Source organism: Balearica regulorum, chromosome 9 (genome assembly GCF_011004875.1).
Source record: "Balearica regulorum gibbericeps isolate bBalReg1 chromosome 9, bBalReg1.pri, whole genome shotgun sequence".
NCBI classification, from domain to species: Eukaryota; Metazoa; Chordata; class Aves; order Gruiformes; family Gruidae; genus Balearica; species Balearica regulorum.
This window is the reverse complement of record NC_046192.1, coordinates 576953-593306: the sequence shown is the minus strand read 5'-3', so window position 1 is coordinate 593306 and position 16354 is coordinate 576953. Positions and strand designations below refer to the sequence as shown.

General features: G+C 65.1%; 1 protein-coding gene across 1 annotated transcript; it reads left to right on the top strand.

Annotated features, from left to right (window-relative positions):
* Positions 1-1818: 1818 nt before the first annotated feature.
* On the top strand, positions 1819-15225 carry ETV5 (ETS variant transcription factor 5). Its single transcript, XM_075760634.1, has 13 exons — positions 1819-1955; positions 2522-2658; positions 2757-2844; positions 2994-3041; positions 3163-3213; positions 7948-8077; positions 8221-8472; positions 10160-10419; positions 11142-11201; positions 11632-11700; positions 12077-12246; positions 13085-13186; positions 13362-15225. Exons 2-13 carry the CDS (start codon positions 2614-2616, stop codon positions 13581-13583), a joined length of 1497 nt encoding a protein of 498 aa, XP_075616749.1. The 5' UTR covers positions 1819-1955; positions 2522-2613; the 3' UTR covers positions 13584-15225.
* Positions 15226-16354: the final 1129 nt, after the last annotated feature.

Sequence of the window (16354 nt, the reverse complement as noted above, 5' to 3'; positions counted from 1 at the left end):
AGGCGCCGCTCGCCATCCCCCCCCTTCCAACCCTGGCTCTCCAGGGGCTTCGGCTCTTCCCAAGGCACCCCTGCAGCCGCCCGCCCCACAGCCGTGCTTGGCCCCCACCACCTCTCCCTGCACCCCGTGGCAGCAAGAGGCCCCGGGGGGTGCTGAGCACCCGTGGGACGCTGAGCACCCGTGGGGCCGCAGCCACTTCAGGTCTCCAATCGTGCCCAGCTCTGCAATGAGCCGGCTTGTCCCCCGCAGCCCGCCTTGCTCCCCAGCCCAGGTTTTGCCACCCGCCCGCCCGTGTGTCATCTGCTAATTTTACCAGCGGTGATTTAATCCCGGCGTGCAGAGGGGAAGTGAGAGCACGGGCACCTGCAGAGCCCCCCGGGAGCCGTCCCCGGGCGGCAAGGACACCCCGTGCCCTCTGTGTGCTTCCCACCCCGGAGCACGCAGGCGGCCGGTGGGCGGCGTATCGTGGCAGCATCCCCCCACTTCACCCAGGACACGATGGGAGCCGAGCTACCTGCCGTTACCGGTGTCATCCCTGCGGGACGGTGGTGGCCGTGGAGGACTCAGAAGCTCATGGGTACCCCAACATCGACAGAAATTCCCACCCGCAGCCCGGAGAGGTGCTGGGCAGCTCGCACAGGGCACCGGTCGGCCCGTGGCCTGAGGCTGTGGATTTCAAAATGGTCAGGACGACCCTGTACCAACAGGGTTCCTAATCCCTGGACATCTTCCCGGGATGCCAGCAGAAGGCTCCCCTCCTTCCCAAGCCAAGAAGAGCAGTGTTTAACTGAGCCATCACCCTCGGTTTTCCCTTCTCCAGCAATAAATTCCCAGTCTCACCCCACAACAACGTGAGGCCTCCACACAGTTCATTTATCCCGGGCAAACTGCTGCGTCCTCCATGAACAGCCCCTGGCAGGTCCCCACGGCGGGTCTCACCACCTGCAGTTACAGATGGGGAAACTGAGGCACTCGGCGGAGCGCTGCTGGGGCGGGGGGGCCTGGCGGACCCCCAGCAGCAGGGCTCTGTCCAAGCTCATTCCCAGCCATAGTCCTCTGAGCTATCTGCAGTCCTGCAAGGGCTCGTGTCCACGAACGCCCTCGGGGGGGGATCTGTGGCCGGGGCACCCCCGGAGCCCCTGCGGGTGGGAACTGTTTTCCCTCTGGCCCCCCCCAAAAAGCCCTTCTCAAAGGCAAACCCGGATTTTCCAGGGGTGCCCGCAGGGGAAAAGCTGCCGAAGCTGGCACTGGGGCGCGGGTTAGCCCCAGGTTCGCGGGGGAGGGGGCCCCGTGTGACACCACCCTGCTGATGCGAAATCGCCTCCGGAGAAAGCTGAGGACACCCCGCGGCCTGCGCTGAGGGGACCCCATGGCGTGCGAGGCCCGAGGTCCCTTCTGTCTGCTGAGCTTGCTGTGTGGTAGGTTCTTGGGCCTGGCGTGGCCGTTTACCCCCCGCTCCGGATCCGGCCCCCCGAGCTGTCCGTCCCCCCCCCCCAGCCCCCCTCCTGGAGGGGGCCGCGGCCCCTTTAAATCCTGCGCTGCCCCGGCCCCACCCGCCAGCCTCTTCCCCCTTCTATTTTTTTATGAATGAAAAACGTTCTCGGCGGAGCCATGCAAATCGCGCCGTGCCCATTGGCCGCCGCCGCCCCCGCCCACCCAGCCTCCCTCAATGGTGCTCGGCGGAGCGGCGCGTGGGCGGGCGCGCAGCGGCCCTGCAGCCAATCAGACGGCGCGGGAGCCCGAGCGGCGGCGCCCTATTGGGCGGCGCGGAGGGTAAACAAGCGGCGCGGCGCGGGGCGGGGCGTGGCGGAGGCCGCTGGTTCGGGGCTCGCGGGGCGGCGCAGAGCGGCAGCGCGGTGCCCGGTGCGGAGCGGCGGCTGCCCCGGCCCCGGCCCTGGCCCCGGCCCGCCCCGCTACGGCTGAGCCCGAGCCCGAGCCCGCGGCGCCCCGGCCGGGTACGCGGGGTTTGGCGGCGAGGCGCGGCGAGGCGCGGCGGTCCGGGTCCGGGCCCGGGCCCGGGCCCGGGGCGGGGGCGGTGTTTATGAATGGCGCGGGCCTCGCGGTGTGAATGGCGGGGGGCGCGCGCGAGCGCGCGCGGGGGAAGGGTGGCGGCGGGCGGGGGGTGGAGGGGGGGGCGGAGGCGGAGTTTATGAATGGGGCGCGCGGGGCGGCGTGGGAACGGGCCCGGCTGCGGTGCGGCCCTGCAGCGCCGAGCACCGGCTGGGCGGAGGGAGCGGGGGGGCGGCGGGACGCGGCCGGGCGAGCGGAGCGGAGCGGAGCGGGGTGTGCGCGGCGCCGGCCCTGCCGGTCTCCCTCCCGCTCCTACGACGCGTGATGTCACGGCTGTTTCTATAGAAATTGGGTGACATCACGAGCCGGGGGGCTGCGACCCGCCACGGCAGGAGCGGGCCGGCTCCCCGGGGAGAGGCGCGGCGGTCCCGCACCCGCATCGAGCCAGCCCCGAGGGCCACAGGGGCCGGAGCCCGATCCTGACCCCCTGCCCTCGCCCCCCCCCCCCCAGCCGCCCACCTGCCGGAGCCCGGGCCGGACCCCCCTTCCCGGGCCGGCGTCGATGCTGAGCGGGCCGGGGGCACTGCCCGCCTCCCCCGCACCATGGACGGCTTCTACGACCAGCAGGTTCCCTTCATGGGCCCCGGGGTAAGTTGGCCCTGCGCCCCCCAGCCCGTCCTCGGGGGGTCCCCGCCGTCCGCGGGGGCCGCGACGCTCACGGGCCGCTGTCCCCCTTGTCGTTGCAGAAGTCCTGCGCAGAGGAGGGCCGAGGCCGGCCGGGGTCCGATAGGAAAAGGAAATTTTTGGAGACCGACCTGGCCCACGACTCGGAAGGTAGGCAGGGCTGGCCCGGGCGGCCGTGCCCTCGCTGCGGCCCCGCGAGAGCGTTCTCCTTACGTTTGCCGGTTTAGAAATAATCCTGCGAATAATGGCAGTTTTATTTCTTCTTCTGCGGAGCGCATAAGTCTTTCACTCTGTTCCAGAGCTCTTCCAGGATCTCAGCCAGCTCCAAGAGGCCTGGCTAGCCGAAGGCAAGTCTTCACCTCCGCCTTTTGCTGCGTAAAATCTCTCCGTGAGCGGTTTTGGGGGGGTTTTTTTTGAGAACCGAAAACGCCGTAAAACCACTTTTTCTTTTGTTTTGGTTTTTTTTAGCTCAGGTCCCTGATGATGAACAATTTGTCCCAGATTTCCAATCTGACAACTGTAAGTGATTGTTCTGGGTTTTGTTCTCCGGGGGGGCGGGGCGGGGGGGGGGGGAATGTTTGGGCGCCTGTGTAAAACCTTGCGCTGGGTTTGGAGCTGCTTCCCTGGGAAAGCGGTTGTTGCTGGGGCCGAAACCGTGAAATCACAGACTTTAGGGAGAAAGCGCGCGCGGTTTGGGTTCGTCGAGATGAAACTTGCAATGTCCCGTCTCTTGTAAACGGGGAAAATCACAGCCAAACGTGTGGAAATCTCTCTAACTGATCTCGGGGCTCCTCCGAGACTCGCCGCTCGTCCGTAGTAACGGTGATTTGCTTATAAATGCTCCTTTTCCTTTTCAAGTGGATGCGAGAGCCCGTGCCGGGCTCCTTGGTTAGCCGCAATCTCTGCAGTTTCTGGAGCTTTTTCCAGTCCTGGCCTGGCGCTGTTGGCAAGAGCGGACCTGAGCGGTGAAACTTGAGCCGCTGTAAGCAGCGTTAATCGCTGGCAAGCAAGCGCCTTTCAAAGGAGGCCAGCGAAAATGCGGTCCCTCTTGAATTGCATAAGAGAGAGAGTTGGTTCGGAGCCGCGGTTCCTTGCCGGAACGGGTTAGCGGCGAGGGCAGGGGCCGGATAACGGCGCGTGGCGCTCGCGCGGCTCCGGGACGCTGGCTCTCCTGGCGTCGGAGGGGAAGGGGGGGGTCAGGATGTTGGGGGTCGGTACCTGGCAAACGGTAGTGGTAGCTTGGGGTTGGTGGCTGGGGTTTTGCTGCTGAGCCAGACGGCTGTAGAACTTAAAGGAAATCAAATTTAGCCTGCAGTCGAACAGATTTTTCATTCCAGCTTTGTCACAGCATGCAGCAGGGTATCTTCTCCTACAGTAAACGCATGTTAATTATTGCTCTTTGATTACTTCTGAGTGGGAAGCTTGCCATTAAACTGTTCCAGACAGCCCAAGTTTCAGATGCGCTTTTTTTTTTTTGCCCTTTTTTTTTTTTTCTCCCCCCCCCCCCCGAGATAAAAGACGAGCCCAGAGTCAGAAACGCAACTGGCTGTTGACATCCTAGCGCAGCCCGGCAGCTCTTGCTTGGAGCGGTAGAAACTGCAGCGTGCGTGGGAGGGTGGCTCTTAGAGCCGGAGCTGTTTCCAGTGCCTTTTGGCAGTCTCTCGTTTCCTTGTAACCTGAAGAGCTCAGAGAGAGGAGACAAACTTTTCTGGGCAATGCAGGGAAAGAAAGAAAGAAGAAGGAAAAAAAAAAAGGCATTTGGTTGGGAGTCTTAAATGTTTTCCTGACCTGCTCGGCCTCTGCAGAGCCGGCATTGAAACGACTTTGTCAGGTGAAAGGAGCTCTCCCCGCTGTAATAACCTGCCTTAACTTTCCCGGGCAGAGAAAGCAAAGGTTTCCCTCGCCGTCATGGCTGTGCCGCCCGGGGGGGGCTCAGGCTGGGGTGGAGGGGGACAGGCAGGCCAGGTCTTCCGTACCGGCACTGGAGAGCGTCTAAAGAGGAGAAGGTCTCTAACGTATAGCATTCTGGCCTCAGCTTCTCATTTCACTCCGGTTTTGAACCGTGTGCGGTGTAGGAAGAAAGAGGAACGAATCCCATGCTGCCTTCCCGGCTTCGCTACCGGGGACGTGCTCCTCTTTCTTTTCTCTGGAGCAAACCGGCTCCTGCTCCGTGGCCCTGGCATTCCCAGGGCCAACCTTCCTCGGCACGGCAGCAAAAAGGGACGAACCAGTTTTTATTTTTTTGACCCCGTTGCCTCGGGGAACGCTGCCATGTGTGCTGTGTCGGGTCTCGGGGATGCCCTGAACTGCAGCATCATTTTTTTCCCTTGCTAGAACCCCTTGTCGCACGGCCACTGCCTGCAGCTCGGCCGCTGCCCGCTCCCCGTTCCTGATTTTTGGAGCCGAGGTCCCTGGCAGACGCGGGTTAAAGTTGGGGTTTGGCAGCAAAGCGCCGTAAGGCGGCGGGTCCCCATCACCGTGGGGATGGGGAAAGCGGGGCTCCTCCGAAAAAAAGGGGCGCCCTGGACCAAGCGGCGAGAGGCCGGATTCGGTGCTCGTAAGCTACCTGGAGAAGCGGCGGATTCTCCTGGGGAGGCGAGGAGGCCGTGGGTGACGGCGGCAGAGCTGACGGCGCTGGTGGCTGTGGCACCGCATCCCTAGGCAGGCGTAGGCGTGGGCTCGCTGCCGGCGCCACGGTCCTGGGGAGGGGGGCGTACGTACAAGGTTATATTGTTTAAATAACCGGAGAGCGATGGGGTGGTGCTGGGGAGACCGAGCCCCTCGAGAGGCTTTTTCGCAGGGGTTTGCTCCCTTTGCTCCCGGGGGACTCGTGGCTCCCTGCACGGGCAGGGCGCGGAGCGGGGTTTTTTACACGCCGAAACGAAAGCAGGAGGTTTGTTTCCGAGGGCAGGGTTGTTTAAACAAAGGAAAGCAGGAGCCCGGCTTCTATTTCTGGCTCCTCTCCCGGCGTGACCTTGGGCACGTCCTGGAGTGCCGGGGGATGGCGGAGCGGGTGAGGAGCTCGGTTCCCAGGTGACGGCCTGAGCGGGTGCCAGGGTCCCCAGCCGGTGGCCGGGCTGGCGATGGTGGTTGCCGTCCCCGTGGCTTGGGCGGCGGGTGCCTCCTCCGGGCTCGGCCTCTTAGAGGTCCCGTGGCGCTGACGGTTGGGAGTGACCTGCCCGGTGTCCCGCCAAGGGGCCCCAGATGGCTTTGGGGTGTCGCCTTCCCCACAGGAGACCCCTTGGCTGACGGTTGGTGTCTGGAGCATCTCCAGCTTGGCTGGGGGGGGGTATGCCTCAGCCCCGGCACGGCAGCAGCACACGTGGCCGGTCCCCTGGGCTCCGTCCATCCCCGGGGGCCGTCGGGCACCCACGGGTGCTCCCGCGGCTCGGTCCCGGCGTGGGTGTGCCGAGGCGTGTTCTCCGGCCCCGTCTGTAGTTAAGCCGCTCCCTCTGCCTATTTTTATATTTTTTTTTAGCTTTTAATTACAGTGCCGAGCACAGGACCGGAAAGGTTAAAAGCGCTCGCGCACCCAACGCGCCCTTGAGGTGTTGGACGCCGGGGCAGCGCAGCTCCTTCCCCGGGACCCCCCCTGCCGCCTCCCCCGCTCCCTGCCCGGCCGCTCGCCGCCGGGGACCCAAACCCAGCTCCTTCCCCCCGCGGCTCCAGGCGCTCCGGCCTCGCCGGCCGGCCACCAGCTCAGCGGCAGGAGCACGTCTTGCCGAGAGCCGCGCCGGCCGGCCCTGCGGTGTTTGTCTAAGGAATCCAAACGTTGCACAAGGTCCGGGCTCGGCCAGCTGGGCTCTGTTGGGATCTTAAGGCTCGTTTCCCTTTTCTTGAATGGCAGCGCTAAGCTCTGGGGAAATTTTTCTTTTTTTTTTTTTTTTTTTTCTTCCCCTAGCCGCATGAATGGAGCGCTCCAAATTGTTTGTGAATGGAGGGTGGTGCCCGCTCAGAGACTCTTTTTTTTTTTTTTTTTTTTTTTTTTTCAATGAATAACCAGACCCCATTGTACGGCTGGCGGAAAAACAACCCCGCTCCAACAACACAGAGCCTGTTAGGGAGAAACATGCCCGCAATAGGCAGCTGGAGCCCTTCCAAAGCCGGTTCCCCTTCGCTTTCCCGCCGCTCGCGGGGCGCCCGAGCTTTGCCGCCACCGCGCCGGCCCCCCGTTAAGGCTAGAAATGCTGAGAGCGGCAAAACCTCCCTGGGGGGGGGAAGGAGGAGGGGGATAAATCCGGCTTGGGAGCGGGTGGAAGGCGTGCGGGGGTCTGTGCTGGCTCAGCGCTGGGCTTCGCGTTTCAAATCCTTCTCGGGGTGGGGGGGGGGGGGGGTTGTGCCCTTGGTACCAGCTGCGCCGGGCCCTGGCGGGAGGGGGGGCGGGGGGGGGGGAGTCAGCAGCTCTTTAAAAGTTTTGACAAATTAGGGGAGCAGCTAATTACCTGGCAAGCTGCGAACAGTTGTCCTGGAGCTATTTGCTCCTCTCCGCTGTAGCTGAGCTGTGTTTAGATTTTTGCACGAAGCTAATACTCCGCTTCCGATTAGGCTCGGCTCTCCTGCGGGCGCTCGTTAGGCAAAGGCCTCCGAGGTGCTTTCCTTTTCCTGGAGCACCTGCTTTTAGAAATTAATTAGGTTAAGCGTACATTACTCGCTTCAAAATTATATATAGCGAGCGGGCTTGGTTGGGGCTGGGCTTTCGTGGGACGTTTGCCGCCCGAACTCGTACAGCCGTGGGACCCCCGGTGCCCTTGGGGGCACCCCCCCCGGTGCCCTCGGGTCCCGGTTAGGTGCTCGCTGACCACCTGGCCGGCTAACTGGGAGCTGGGGGAGCCCCCGCAGCCCGCTCACGAGCTCTCGGGGCTTTTGGCGCAGCCCGGGCGCGACTCTCATCTGTGGCTGTGGCGGATGCGCGCTCCCGTCTCGCCCTGTGCCGGTCCCCTCTCTGATCCCAGCGGGGGACGAGTCCCCGCTCCGTGAGCGATGTCCTGGGCCGGGGGGACTGGCCCAGCCCCTGGGAGTTCTGCAGAAGTCAGCGCTGCCACCCCGGCTTGGGCCACCGGCACGCCAGGGACTGCTGGGGCCACCATCCAGCCGGGGTTCGGTTGCCTGATGCCCCCCGGGGTGCGTGTGGGGCGGTAATTCGGTACCCGACACCCGAGCAAAGAGCAACTGAGGGGGTGCTCCCCAGGGATGACATCCCCCATCGCCTTCTCCCGCGTGGGCGAGCCCGTATCCTCCTGTGTCTCCTTGCAGTGGTCCTGCACGCCCCACCGCCGGCAAAGATCAAGCGGGAGCTGCCCAGCCCTTCCGCGGAGCTGTCGTCCTGCAGCCACGAGCAGGCTCTCTGCGCCGGCTATGGGGACAAGTGCCTCTACAACTGCTGGTAGGTAACGGGAGCGCGGACGCTGCCCGCGGACCCCGCGCGACGCGGGGAGGGGGGGAACTCGTCTCGCTCGTCGGCCTCTGCTGCGTGGAGGTGTCCTCGTTAGCGTGGCCATCGACCCCCGGCCCCTCTCCTCTCCACAGTGCCTACGACAGGAAGCCCCCCACTGGGTTCAAGCCATTAACGCCACCCGCCACGCCGGTGTCTCCTGCGCACCAGGGATCGGCCCTGCCGCTGCCGGCCCCGGCCGTGCAGGCAGCCGCCCACGGGGCGGCCCCGGCCCCGCACGCGCTGCAGGAGCAGAGGCAGCAGGCCTTCGCCGTGCCGCGGCCGCCTCACCCACCCATGCACATGCCAAAGATGATGTCTGAAAACCAATACCCCGCAGAGCACAGGTAAGGCTTCGCCGCCCCAGCGAGCGCTGGCGTCGTGCGGGTGCTTGCGGGGCCTTTGGCTCTCCTGGGACGGCTCGGTGGCCTCGAGGTGCAGGGAGGGAAGGGGGTGCCCGGCTGTTCGTCCCCTTACTGCGGTCCCGGACCACGGGCCAGATGCCGCTGCCCGCGGGAACCGGCGTGGCAAAACATGCCGCTTCCCGCTGGGATCTCGTGGCTCTTTCTCCCCAGGAGGCAGCTGCCTGCGAACAGGGACCCGTTCCTCCCAGGCCAGCGGGCAGAGCCCTTGCCTCCTCCCCCAGGCAAGGCGAGGGTGGCGGAGGCTGCCGCCTGCGTCCAGCCCTGTGCCAAGAGGCGATGGTGCCGAGTCAGAGCTCCTTGGCTCCTCTCACCCACCCGCTGCAGCTTTCTGCCTGCCGGGCCGGGGACCTGCAGCATCCCCGTCCTGTCCCCGAGCATCCCCAGGCTGAGGGCTGGCCCTTGGTTCCCCACGCATCGCGCAGCATCCCTGTGATTCGTAGGGCTGTGGAGGGAGAGGCCCTGCTCCTCAAGCCGTGGCTTCGTCCCCTATCACCCCGGTGTCCCCAGAGGCTTTGCCGGTCCCCTCCCTCACCCTGGCTTCGCTCGCGCTATCGGTAGGTGGCACGGCGCAGGTCACAGCCGATCTCCGGCTTCGCTTGCGGCCTCCTGCGCGACCTTTGCCGCCGCGTCACCGGCAGCGCGGCGGCGTCCCCTCCGGGCACGGGGCTGGACGCGGGCAGCGCTCTGCCCCTGCGGGGCTTGGGATGCGCCCGCAGCAGGCGAGTATCCCTCCCTGGCAAAGCGGGGCTTGGCTCCCGGCGACCTTCCAGCTATGTGGGGGACCGGCCACGACCCCTCGGGAAGCGCCGTGCCAGCTCGGGGCTTGGGTTTCACTCAGGAAGGGCAGAGGGACGCGGCTCGGAAATGGAGTAATCCCAGCCCGGCAGCTGGCAGGGCTCCGGTTACAAAGGCAAATGGCGCACGGCCGGCCGAGAGGAGCCAGGCGCGGGGATTGTCTTTCAAGGTGCCGGAGGACGAGGGGATGCGGCGGCACCCCCTCGAGATGGTCCCTTAGCCGTCGGCGCTAGCAGGGGCCGTGCCGGGGCTCCAGCCGCCAGCACCCCGGAGCCGAAAATAGTGCTCTGTGCCATGGGGTTCAAGGTTTAATCCCAACCGCGCGGGCGGATTAGCGGCCGGCTGGGGCTGCGGGGCTGCGGCGTGGATTTGGCTGTGCGTAAGCGCTGCCCCAAGCACGGTGTCCCCCGGGTCCCACGGCTCTGTCCCCCCGCCCCGGGCGGAGGTTTTCCCGGTTTGCAGAGACTTTACTGTGCTGGGGCGGGTTGTTGTCGCCCTTTCCCGCTCTCGCCCGGTCGTCCCCGCTGCCCTCACCCGAGGCAGGCAGCGCTTCGTAGCGATGGCCCATGCACCGTCCCGCTCCCCCGGCGGGATGTCCCCAGCGCTCCCCAGCACCCTGCCGGCTCCCCGTGGGATGAGCCCTCGTGGTGGCCATGCTCCCGGAGGAACCGTCCCAGCCCCCTTGGGAGGGACGTGATGCCACCCAAACCGCCACGGCTGCGGGCACCCACCAGCGTGGGGTCCCGCTCTGGGGGGGGGGGGCAGCGGGCAGCACGTGGGCAGGGCTGACCCCGCCGCGTCCCTGTCCCCGCAGGTTTCAGAGGCAGCTGTCTGAGCCCTGCCACCCCTTCCCGCCGCAGCCTGGGGTCCCGGGGGACGGCCGCCCCGTCTACCACCGGCAGCTGTCGGAGCCCCTCGGCCCCGCCGCCCCCCGCCCCCCTCAGGGATTCAAGCAGGAGTACCACGACCCACTCTACGAGCACGGCGGCCCCGGTCTGCCCGGCCCCCCCAGCCACGGCTTCCAGCCCCCCATGGGCATCAAGCAGGAGCCCCGGGACTACTGCATCGACTCAGGTGGGTGCTGGCGCGCAGGGGAGCGTGGCTTACGCCGGCGGCACCCGGGGGAGCGGAGCCGTCTCCGCCATCTGCAGCTCGTGGTCAGGGGCGCAGCGGGTGCCCTGTCACCCCCCTGGGGCGGCCGCTGCTTCTCCTGCGGCGGTAGATGGTGTCTCCCTTTCCTTTTATTCCCTCCCTCCCCCTTTTCTCTTCTTTTCTTCTTCCGAAGCTGGGGGGACAGAGCAGGTGCTCACCGCCCAGCGTGGCCTGTGCCGTAGCCGCGGGCTGGGGTGCCCTGCGGCACCCGGCGGGTCCCCCCGCAGCCCTGGGGCCAGCTGTGATTTCTGGCTGCCGGACCCCACCGGCATCACGGAAAAATCCTCTAATCGCCTTAGGACCTAAAAATACCCCGACCTCGGGAGGGGGGTGGCACGGCCGAGCAGATGGCAGGGCAGGCACGGCGATACCCCCCCTCCCGCGGGGCCCGGATAACGCGGTGACAGCCTGAGCTTGGAGCTCGCTCCAGTGCCCCCCCCTCCCCCCAAATCGTACTGGTTTCCCCTCAGATGGGGGAGGGGGTACCGGGGTGGGCGCAGCGGCCCGGGGTGCGCAGGGTGGGGAGATGCCCGGGCTTGGCCGTGGGATGCGCTCGGGGGGGGAGGTGGGGGGGAGATGCTGCCGAGCGCTCGGTGGGACCCGCGGGACGCCCGTCCTTAATGTCGCCTTCGCCTCCCTCACAGAAGTGCCTAACTGCCAGTCCTCGTACCTGCGGGGGGGTGTCTTCCCCAGCAGCCATGATGGTGAGTGAGCCCCCGGCCCCCTCCCGCTCGTGGGCTTCCCCGGTGCGTCCCGTCCCTCCCACGGGGTAGGCAGACCCCCACCATGGCGGGGGATGGTGCCCACCAGAGCCCACGTAAGAGCAGCAGCAGCGCCGCAGCTAAAAATACGGCCTGTGCCGCGAGGGCACGGCAGCACCGCGCTGCGTAATCCAGGATGACGCGCCCAATATAGCTGCTAAGAGGGTTTTGGTGTGTCCCCCCCAGGGTGAGGGGGGGCACAGAGCTGCACGGCGCTTAGCCAGTGCGATGCCATTGAGGTAACTGGGGATGGGGCTGCTCCCGGCGCTGGGAGATGGGGTCTTGGTGCTGGATTGGGCCAAGCCAGGGGGTTCTTGGGGTCCGGCTGGGTGGCGGACGGGCCCTGTGCTCACCAGGGGTCTCTTCCCCGTAGGATTTCCATATGAAAAGGACACACGATTGTATTTTGATGACACGTGCGTGGTGCCGGAGCGGCTGGAGGGTAAGAACCTGGCTCCAGAGTGGGGCTGGGGGGTGACCAGGGCTCACGGAGGGAGATTTGGGGCCGGGCTCTGCAGCGACCGGCTTTTGGAGCCAAGCCGTGCCAGCGTGGCGCTCTTCAGCGCTGCCGAGCGTCGTCCCGTGTGGCTGCTTGGCGTCGCCGCCGTGCCCCGTCCCCGCCACCCACCCCGCGCCTCGCCTGCCCGCAGCGCCGTCCCCAGCGCCTCTCCCCTCCCCAGCCCCGTGGCCTGATCCTGGACGGGGGTCCCGGCACGGGGGCCAGCCTGGCGTCGCTGTACGCGTGCCCTGCCGGGCGGCGCAGGCCGGGAGAGGGGCAGAGCCGTGGCGTTTAACCAGCCGCCTCTCGCTGCGGGCAGGTAAAGTGAAGCAGGAGCCCACCCTGTACCGTGAGGGCCCTCCCTACCAGCGGCGCGGGTCCCTGCAGCTCTGGCAGTTCCTGGTCACCCTCCTGGACGACCCTGCCAATGCCCACTTCATTGCCTGGACCGGCCGGGGCATGGAGTTCAAGCTGATCGAGCCTGAGGAGGTACTTGGGGGGGGTGTCCTGTGCCGGAGCTGGGGCCGCAGTCACAGAGCGGCCATGGGGTGAGCCCGGGGGTGCGGGGGGGGCAGATCCTTCCCATGCAACACAGCGGTTCGCGCTCGTGCTCGAAGCAAGACACGTGTCTTGACTCTCTGGGCAGCTTTTGAGGGCGCGAGGGAAAAGCTGGCCACCCGTCTGCACTAAGCAGCCGTAGAGATTTGCCTTTAATCTCCTCTGCTGCCTCTCGGCGCAGCACGTGCTCCGCTCCCGGAGCCGCCGGCGGCCACCAGCCCGGTGGCATTGTCTCTGCGCTGCCTTGCCGAGACCCTCCGCTCGGCAGCGGCTCCCTCCCTCGCAGAGTCCCCATCCTTCGCCCCGGGTGCCCGGTGGCGGCTCTGTGCCGGCGTGGTGCCGTGCGGCTCTGCAGGAGGGTGACACGGGGGGAGAGGCCGTTTGGGGAGTAATTGAAAGCAGCTGTAGAGCCGAGCTGCGCATTGTGGGTAATTACCCATAATATCTTTTGCGCCGTGCATGGAAATTGTGTTGGGTTTGTTTTGTTTGTTGGGTGGGTTTTTGGGTTTGTTGTTTGGTTTTTTTTGAAGCAGCTTTTTTGGCAGGTTCCCCTAATCAAATGTCTTTTTGATTCGGCCCCCGGGTTGGCGGTGCCGGCGCTCAGAGCTGGAGCGTTGATGGCAGCGGGTGGGGACCCGCTCCGGGACCAGGGTGACGCTTTTGCCCCAGCTGCTCCAGCCCCGGAACCGAGCCCCTGCCCCGCATTGCGCTCGTGATCGTGTCTGAGCCCCGGCTGGAGCCTTCACAGCTGCCGCCCTTCTCCCCGCAGGTAGCGCGGCGCTGGGGCATCCAGAAGAACCGGCCGGCCATGAACTACGACAAGCTCAGCCGCTCCCTGCGCTACTACTATGAGAAGGGCATCATGCAGAAGGCGAGTGCCCCTGCGGCCGTGGGGAGGGGGTGGAGGCTGGCATCATCCCCCGCTGTCACCCCGCCGTCACCCCGCCATCCCGGGGCTCCGCCAGCTCTGGTGTTATTGCCCGGGGTGGAAGGTGCGGGGCATCTCTCATGCCTCTCCCTCCTCCTCCTCCTCCTCCTCCTGGCAGGTGGCCGGTGAGCGGTACGTCTATAAGTTCGTCTGTGACCCCGACGCCCTCTTTTCCATGGCCTACCCTGACAACCAGCGCCCCTTCCTGAAGACGGAGCCCGACTGCCCGGTGCCCGAGGAGGAGACGGTGCCGCTGACGCACTTCGAGGACAGCCCGGCGTACCTGCTGGAGATGGAGCCCTGCGGCAGCCTTCCTTACGCGGAGGGCTTCGCTTACTGACTCGGCTAGCCACCGGAGCCACGAGCACTAGCGCATCCACTTTGGGCAAATATGGTTTTGTAGAGAATATTTTTTTTGCTGTTCATAAGGAGAGAGCAAAAAAAAAAAAACCAACAAAAAAAAAACCAACAAAAAAAACACCAAACAAAAAAACCAACAACCAAACCAAGAAACCGCACGGCTGCGCACACACGAATTGGAGGAATCTAAAATGCCCAGTGTGTGTCGCCGCCGAATTCCCACCCCTCCTGTCCAAGGGCTAGTGCGTAGGACTGCCCGTGGCTGGCGCCTCCCACCAGGCATCGGCGCGATGTTTTGGGGTGCCGGGAGCTAAAGCCGCAGCCTCTGACCCAGGCCCCGTTCCTCGCCGGCACCGCGAGGGCTGCCGGCTCCAGCAGCGCCCCGGGACCGGGCTGAGCCGGCGCGGCCGCCTGGCAAATTGTCACGACAATCCGCTTCGCATCGAGCGCGATCCGCGTAGCTGCCTTGTGTGGTGGAAAGGGCTTTGATTTGCACAGAGGAGGGATGCGGGGCGGGGGGGGGCCGCCTGGGCCAGCGCCCCAGGGCTGACGTGCGCAGCATCCTACCCCGGCCCCGAGGAACCTTCTGCCTTCTTCCCGCCCCCCCGCCCCCCCCCCCGTGATATAACCTGGTATAACGGTTTCTCAGCCCCTCCTGGGTCTTCTCCGTGCCCCCTTGCTCCTCCTCCCCAGCTCCAGCTGTGGGCCATGGGCTGTATTTCAGGGGAGGACACCCTGATACTGTCTCCCTCCCTCTTCCCCCCCCCCTTTTTTTTTGATGTTTTAGGAGAAAAAAAAAAAGGTTTCTAAACTGATTTTTGTAGATTTTTTTGTATTTTAAGGCAAAGCTATTTTTTGCAGCCTGGCTGCTGTTCCCGGAGCCCCTGGGGACGCCCCCCCCCTTTCCCAGTGGCACGCTTGCGGGGAGGGGGAGCCCTTGGTGCCCGCAGCTCCCTGAGATGGCTGCCGAAGTATCTGGTCCACTCCATTTCACCACTTGAATCCTCTTTCCCAGGGGAGCCGGGGCTGAACCCCGGTGCCGGCTCGGCTGTGCTTCCCCCCTGCTCGGCATGGCCTCGGAGCTGGGCTGGCAGGCTGCGGTGGGCAGGGACGGCAGGGTCCCCCACCCCGCTGCCCGGGTACCCTGCTTCCCCCCAGCTCCCCCCTCCCCGCTGCGCCTCCTAACGCTCCCCCACCGCTCATATATCCATACCTGCCTCTTCCCCCACCCCACCGGCTACATGTTTTTGTTGTAAATGCTGTATAGGAATATTTTTTTTTCCCTCTTCCTTAGTTAGCTTGGTTGGAAATTTTTTTTTTTTTTTTGACTGATTAATTCTTTTTTTGGGGAAGTATGAAGATTAACTCTGGGTAGACTTGGTTGCTCTCCTCGCGGTGGCTGTGCTGGCCTGTGCCCGTGGGGAGCGTTCGGTTGTGGGAACCCCCGTCTCGGGGACGGGGATGTAACTGTTTGCTCGGTGTGGCAGGGCGCCAGTGCAGAAGGGGTTAATCTGAGGACTGAGCTGAACTAACCTTTACTCGAGCAGGGCTGTGTATCTCCTGCAAAGCTGCATTACATTCTGTACTGTGTACAATAAAGGATCTTGCTTTCTGTTCCTCCCCGCCTGCCTGGGTCCCTGCTTGCCCTGCGCCGTGGGGCACTGAGTGTGGGGCCGCGTGTCCCTTGGGACCGGGTGGGGGTCGGGGTCACCAGGGCAGGGCTGCCCTCTTCCCGGTCCCGGGGCTGGATGCCCCCACAGCTTTCCCAAAGCCACGGCCAGCGAGAGGATCTGCTCGAAACGGGGGCGGCTTCTCCCCCGTGAGGTGCAAGTCAATATTGCCTCTTCCCGAGGGTTTCTTGGCTGGTGGGTCCGGGTGCCTCTGTCCCCTTCCCTCTCCCCTGGAAGCCCAAGTCCCCTGCCATCAAGCAGGGCTAAAACTGATGGGGACCCCTCGGTGTCGGCACCCAGAGAGGAAAGCCCCGTCGGGAGCTGCTGGCCGTGCTCCCCCAGCACTGGCCGGTCCCATTTCTAGGCTGGGCAAAATCCCCGTGGGGCAGCAGGGGCTGCAAAAGGCTGAAGGGGGGGCGGGGGGGACAAGGATGACTCTGTTGAAGGGTCTGTGTTTCCCTTGAGGGGCTGGAGAAAAGCTCAAACACCCTAGAACTGCCCGGTCACGTTGGCCTCTAGTTGGTCAAAGCCGGGGTGTGCAGCGGCTCCCAGCCCCATCCCTGTCGGGGCGATGCTGCTGGAGGCACCGACGGCTCTTCCCTTGCCGGCTCCTTCCCCAGCCCAGCCAAGCTCCATCCCTAGGCATGGAGTGATGGCAGGGCCTTGCGTGCAGCGATGCTCTTTATGCACTGCATCTCTCCTCAACGTGCACCTGGCCACCAGCCACGTTGCTCGTGGGTCCTCGAGCTGCTCTTCTTTCCTCGTGCCTGAAGTATCGGGCTGAGCGGGGACGGGTGGCTGTCTCCTAGCCCAGGCGGGGCACAGCAGTGTCCTGAACACCTAGCAAAACCAAGTCACCCAGCCTGAAGACTTCCAGGAGTTCAATCAGCCGTTCAGCCCCTGAAGGCATCTCCACACGCTCCCTAGGGAGCTCCATGGCACCAAGCCTCAGTGTTTTGGCAAGCAAGCCTCAACTGATGCTCAGGTAGGCTCTCCTGCATGGGCAACCTGTGGCCACCTAGCAGCAGGGAGACATTCAGGTGGGAAGGAGCCGCAGGGCAAGTTCTCCTCGGTGGGCTGG

What these genes read in the sequence shown, in the direction of transcription:
- ETV5 (XM_075760634.1), top strand. Translation starts at nt 2,614, where the DNA reads ATGGACGGCTTCTACGACCAGCAGGTTCCCTTCATGGGCCCCGGG. An exon ending in CCTGGCCCACGACTCGGAAG is followed by an intron (nt 2,845 to 2,993) that starts GTAGGCAGGGCT and finishes ACTCTGTTCCAG; the next exon opens with AGCTCTTCCAGGATCTCAGC. An exon ending in AAGTGCCTCTACAACTGCTG is followed by an intron (nt 8,078 to 8,220) that starts GTAGGTAACGGG and finishes TCCTCTCCACAG; the next exon opens with TGCCTACGACAGGAAGCCCC.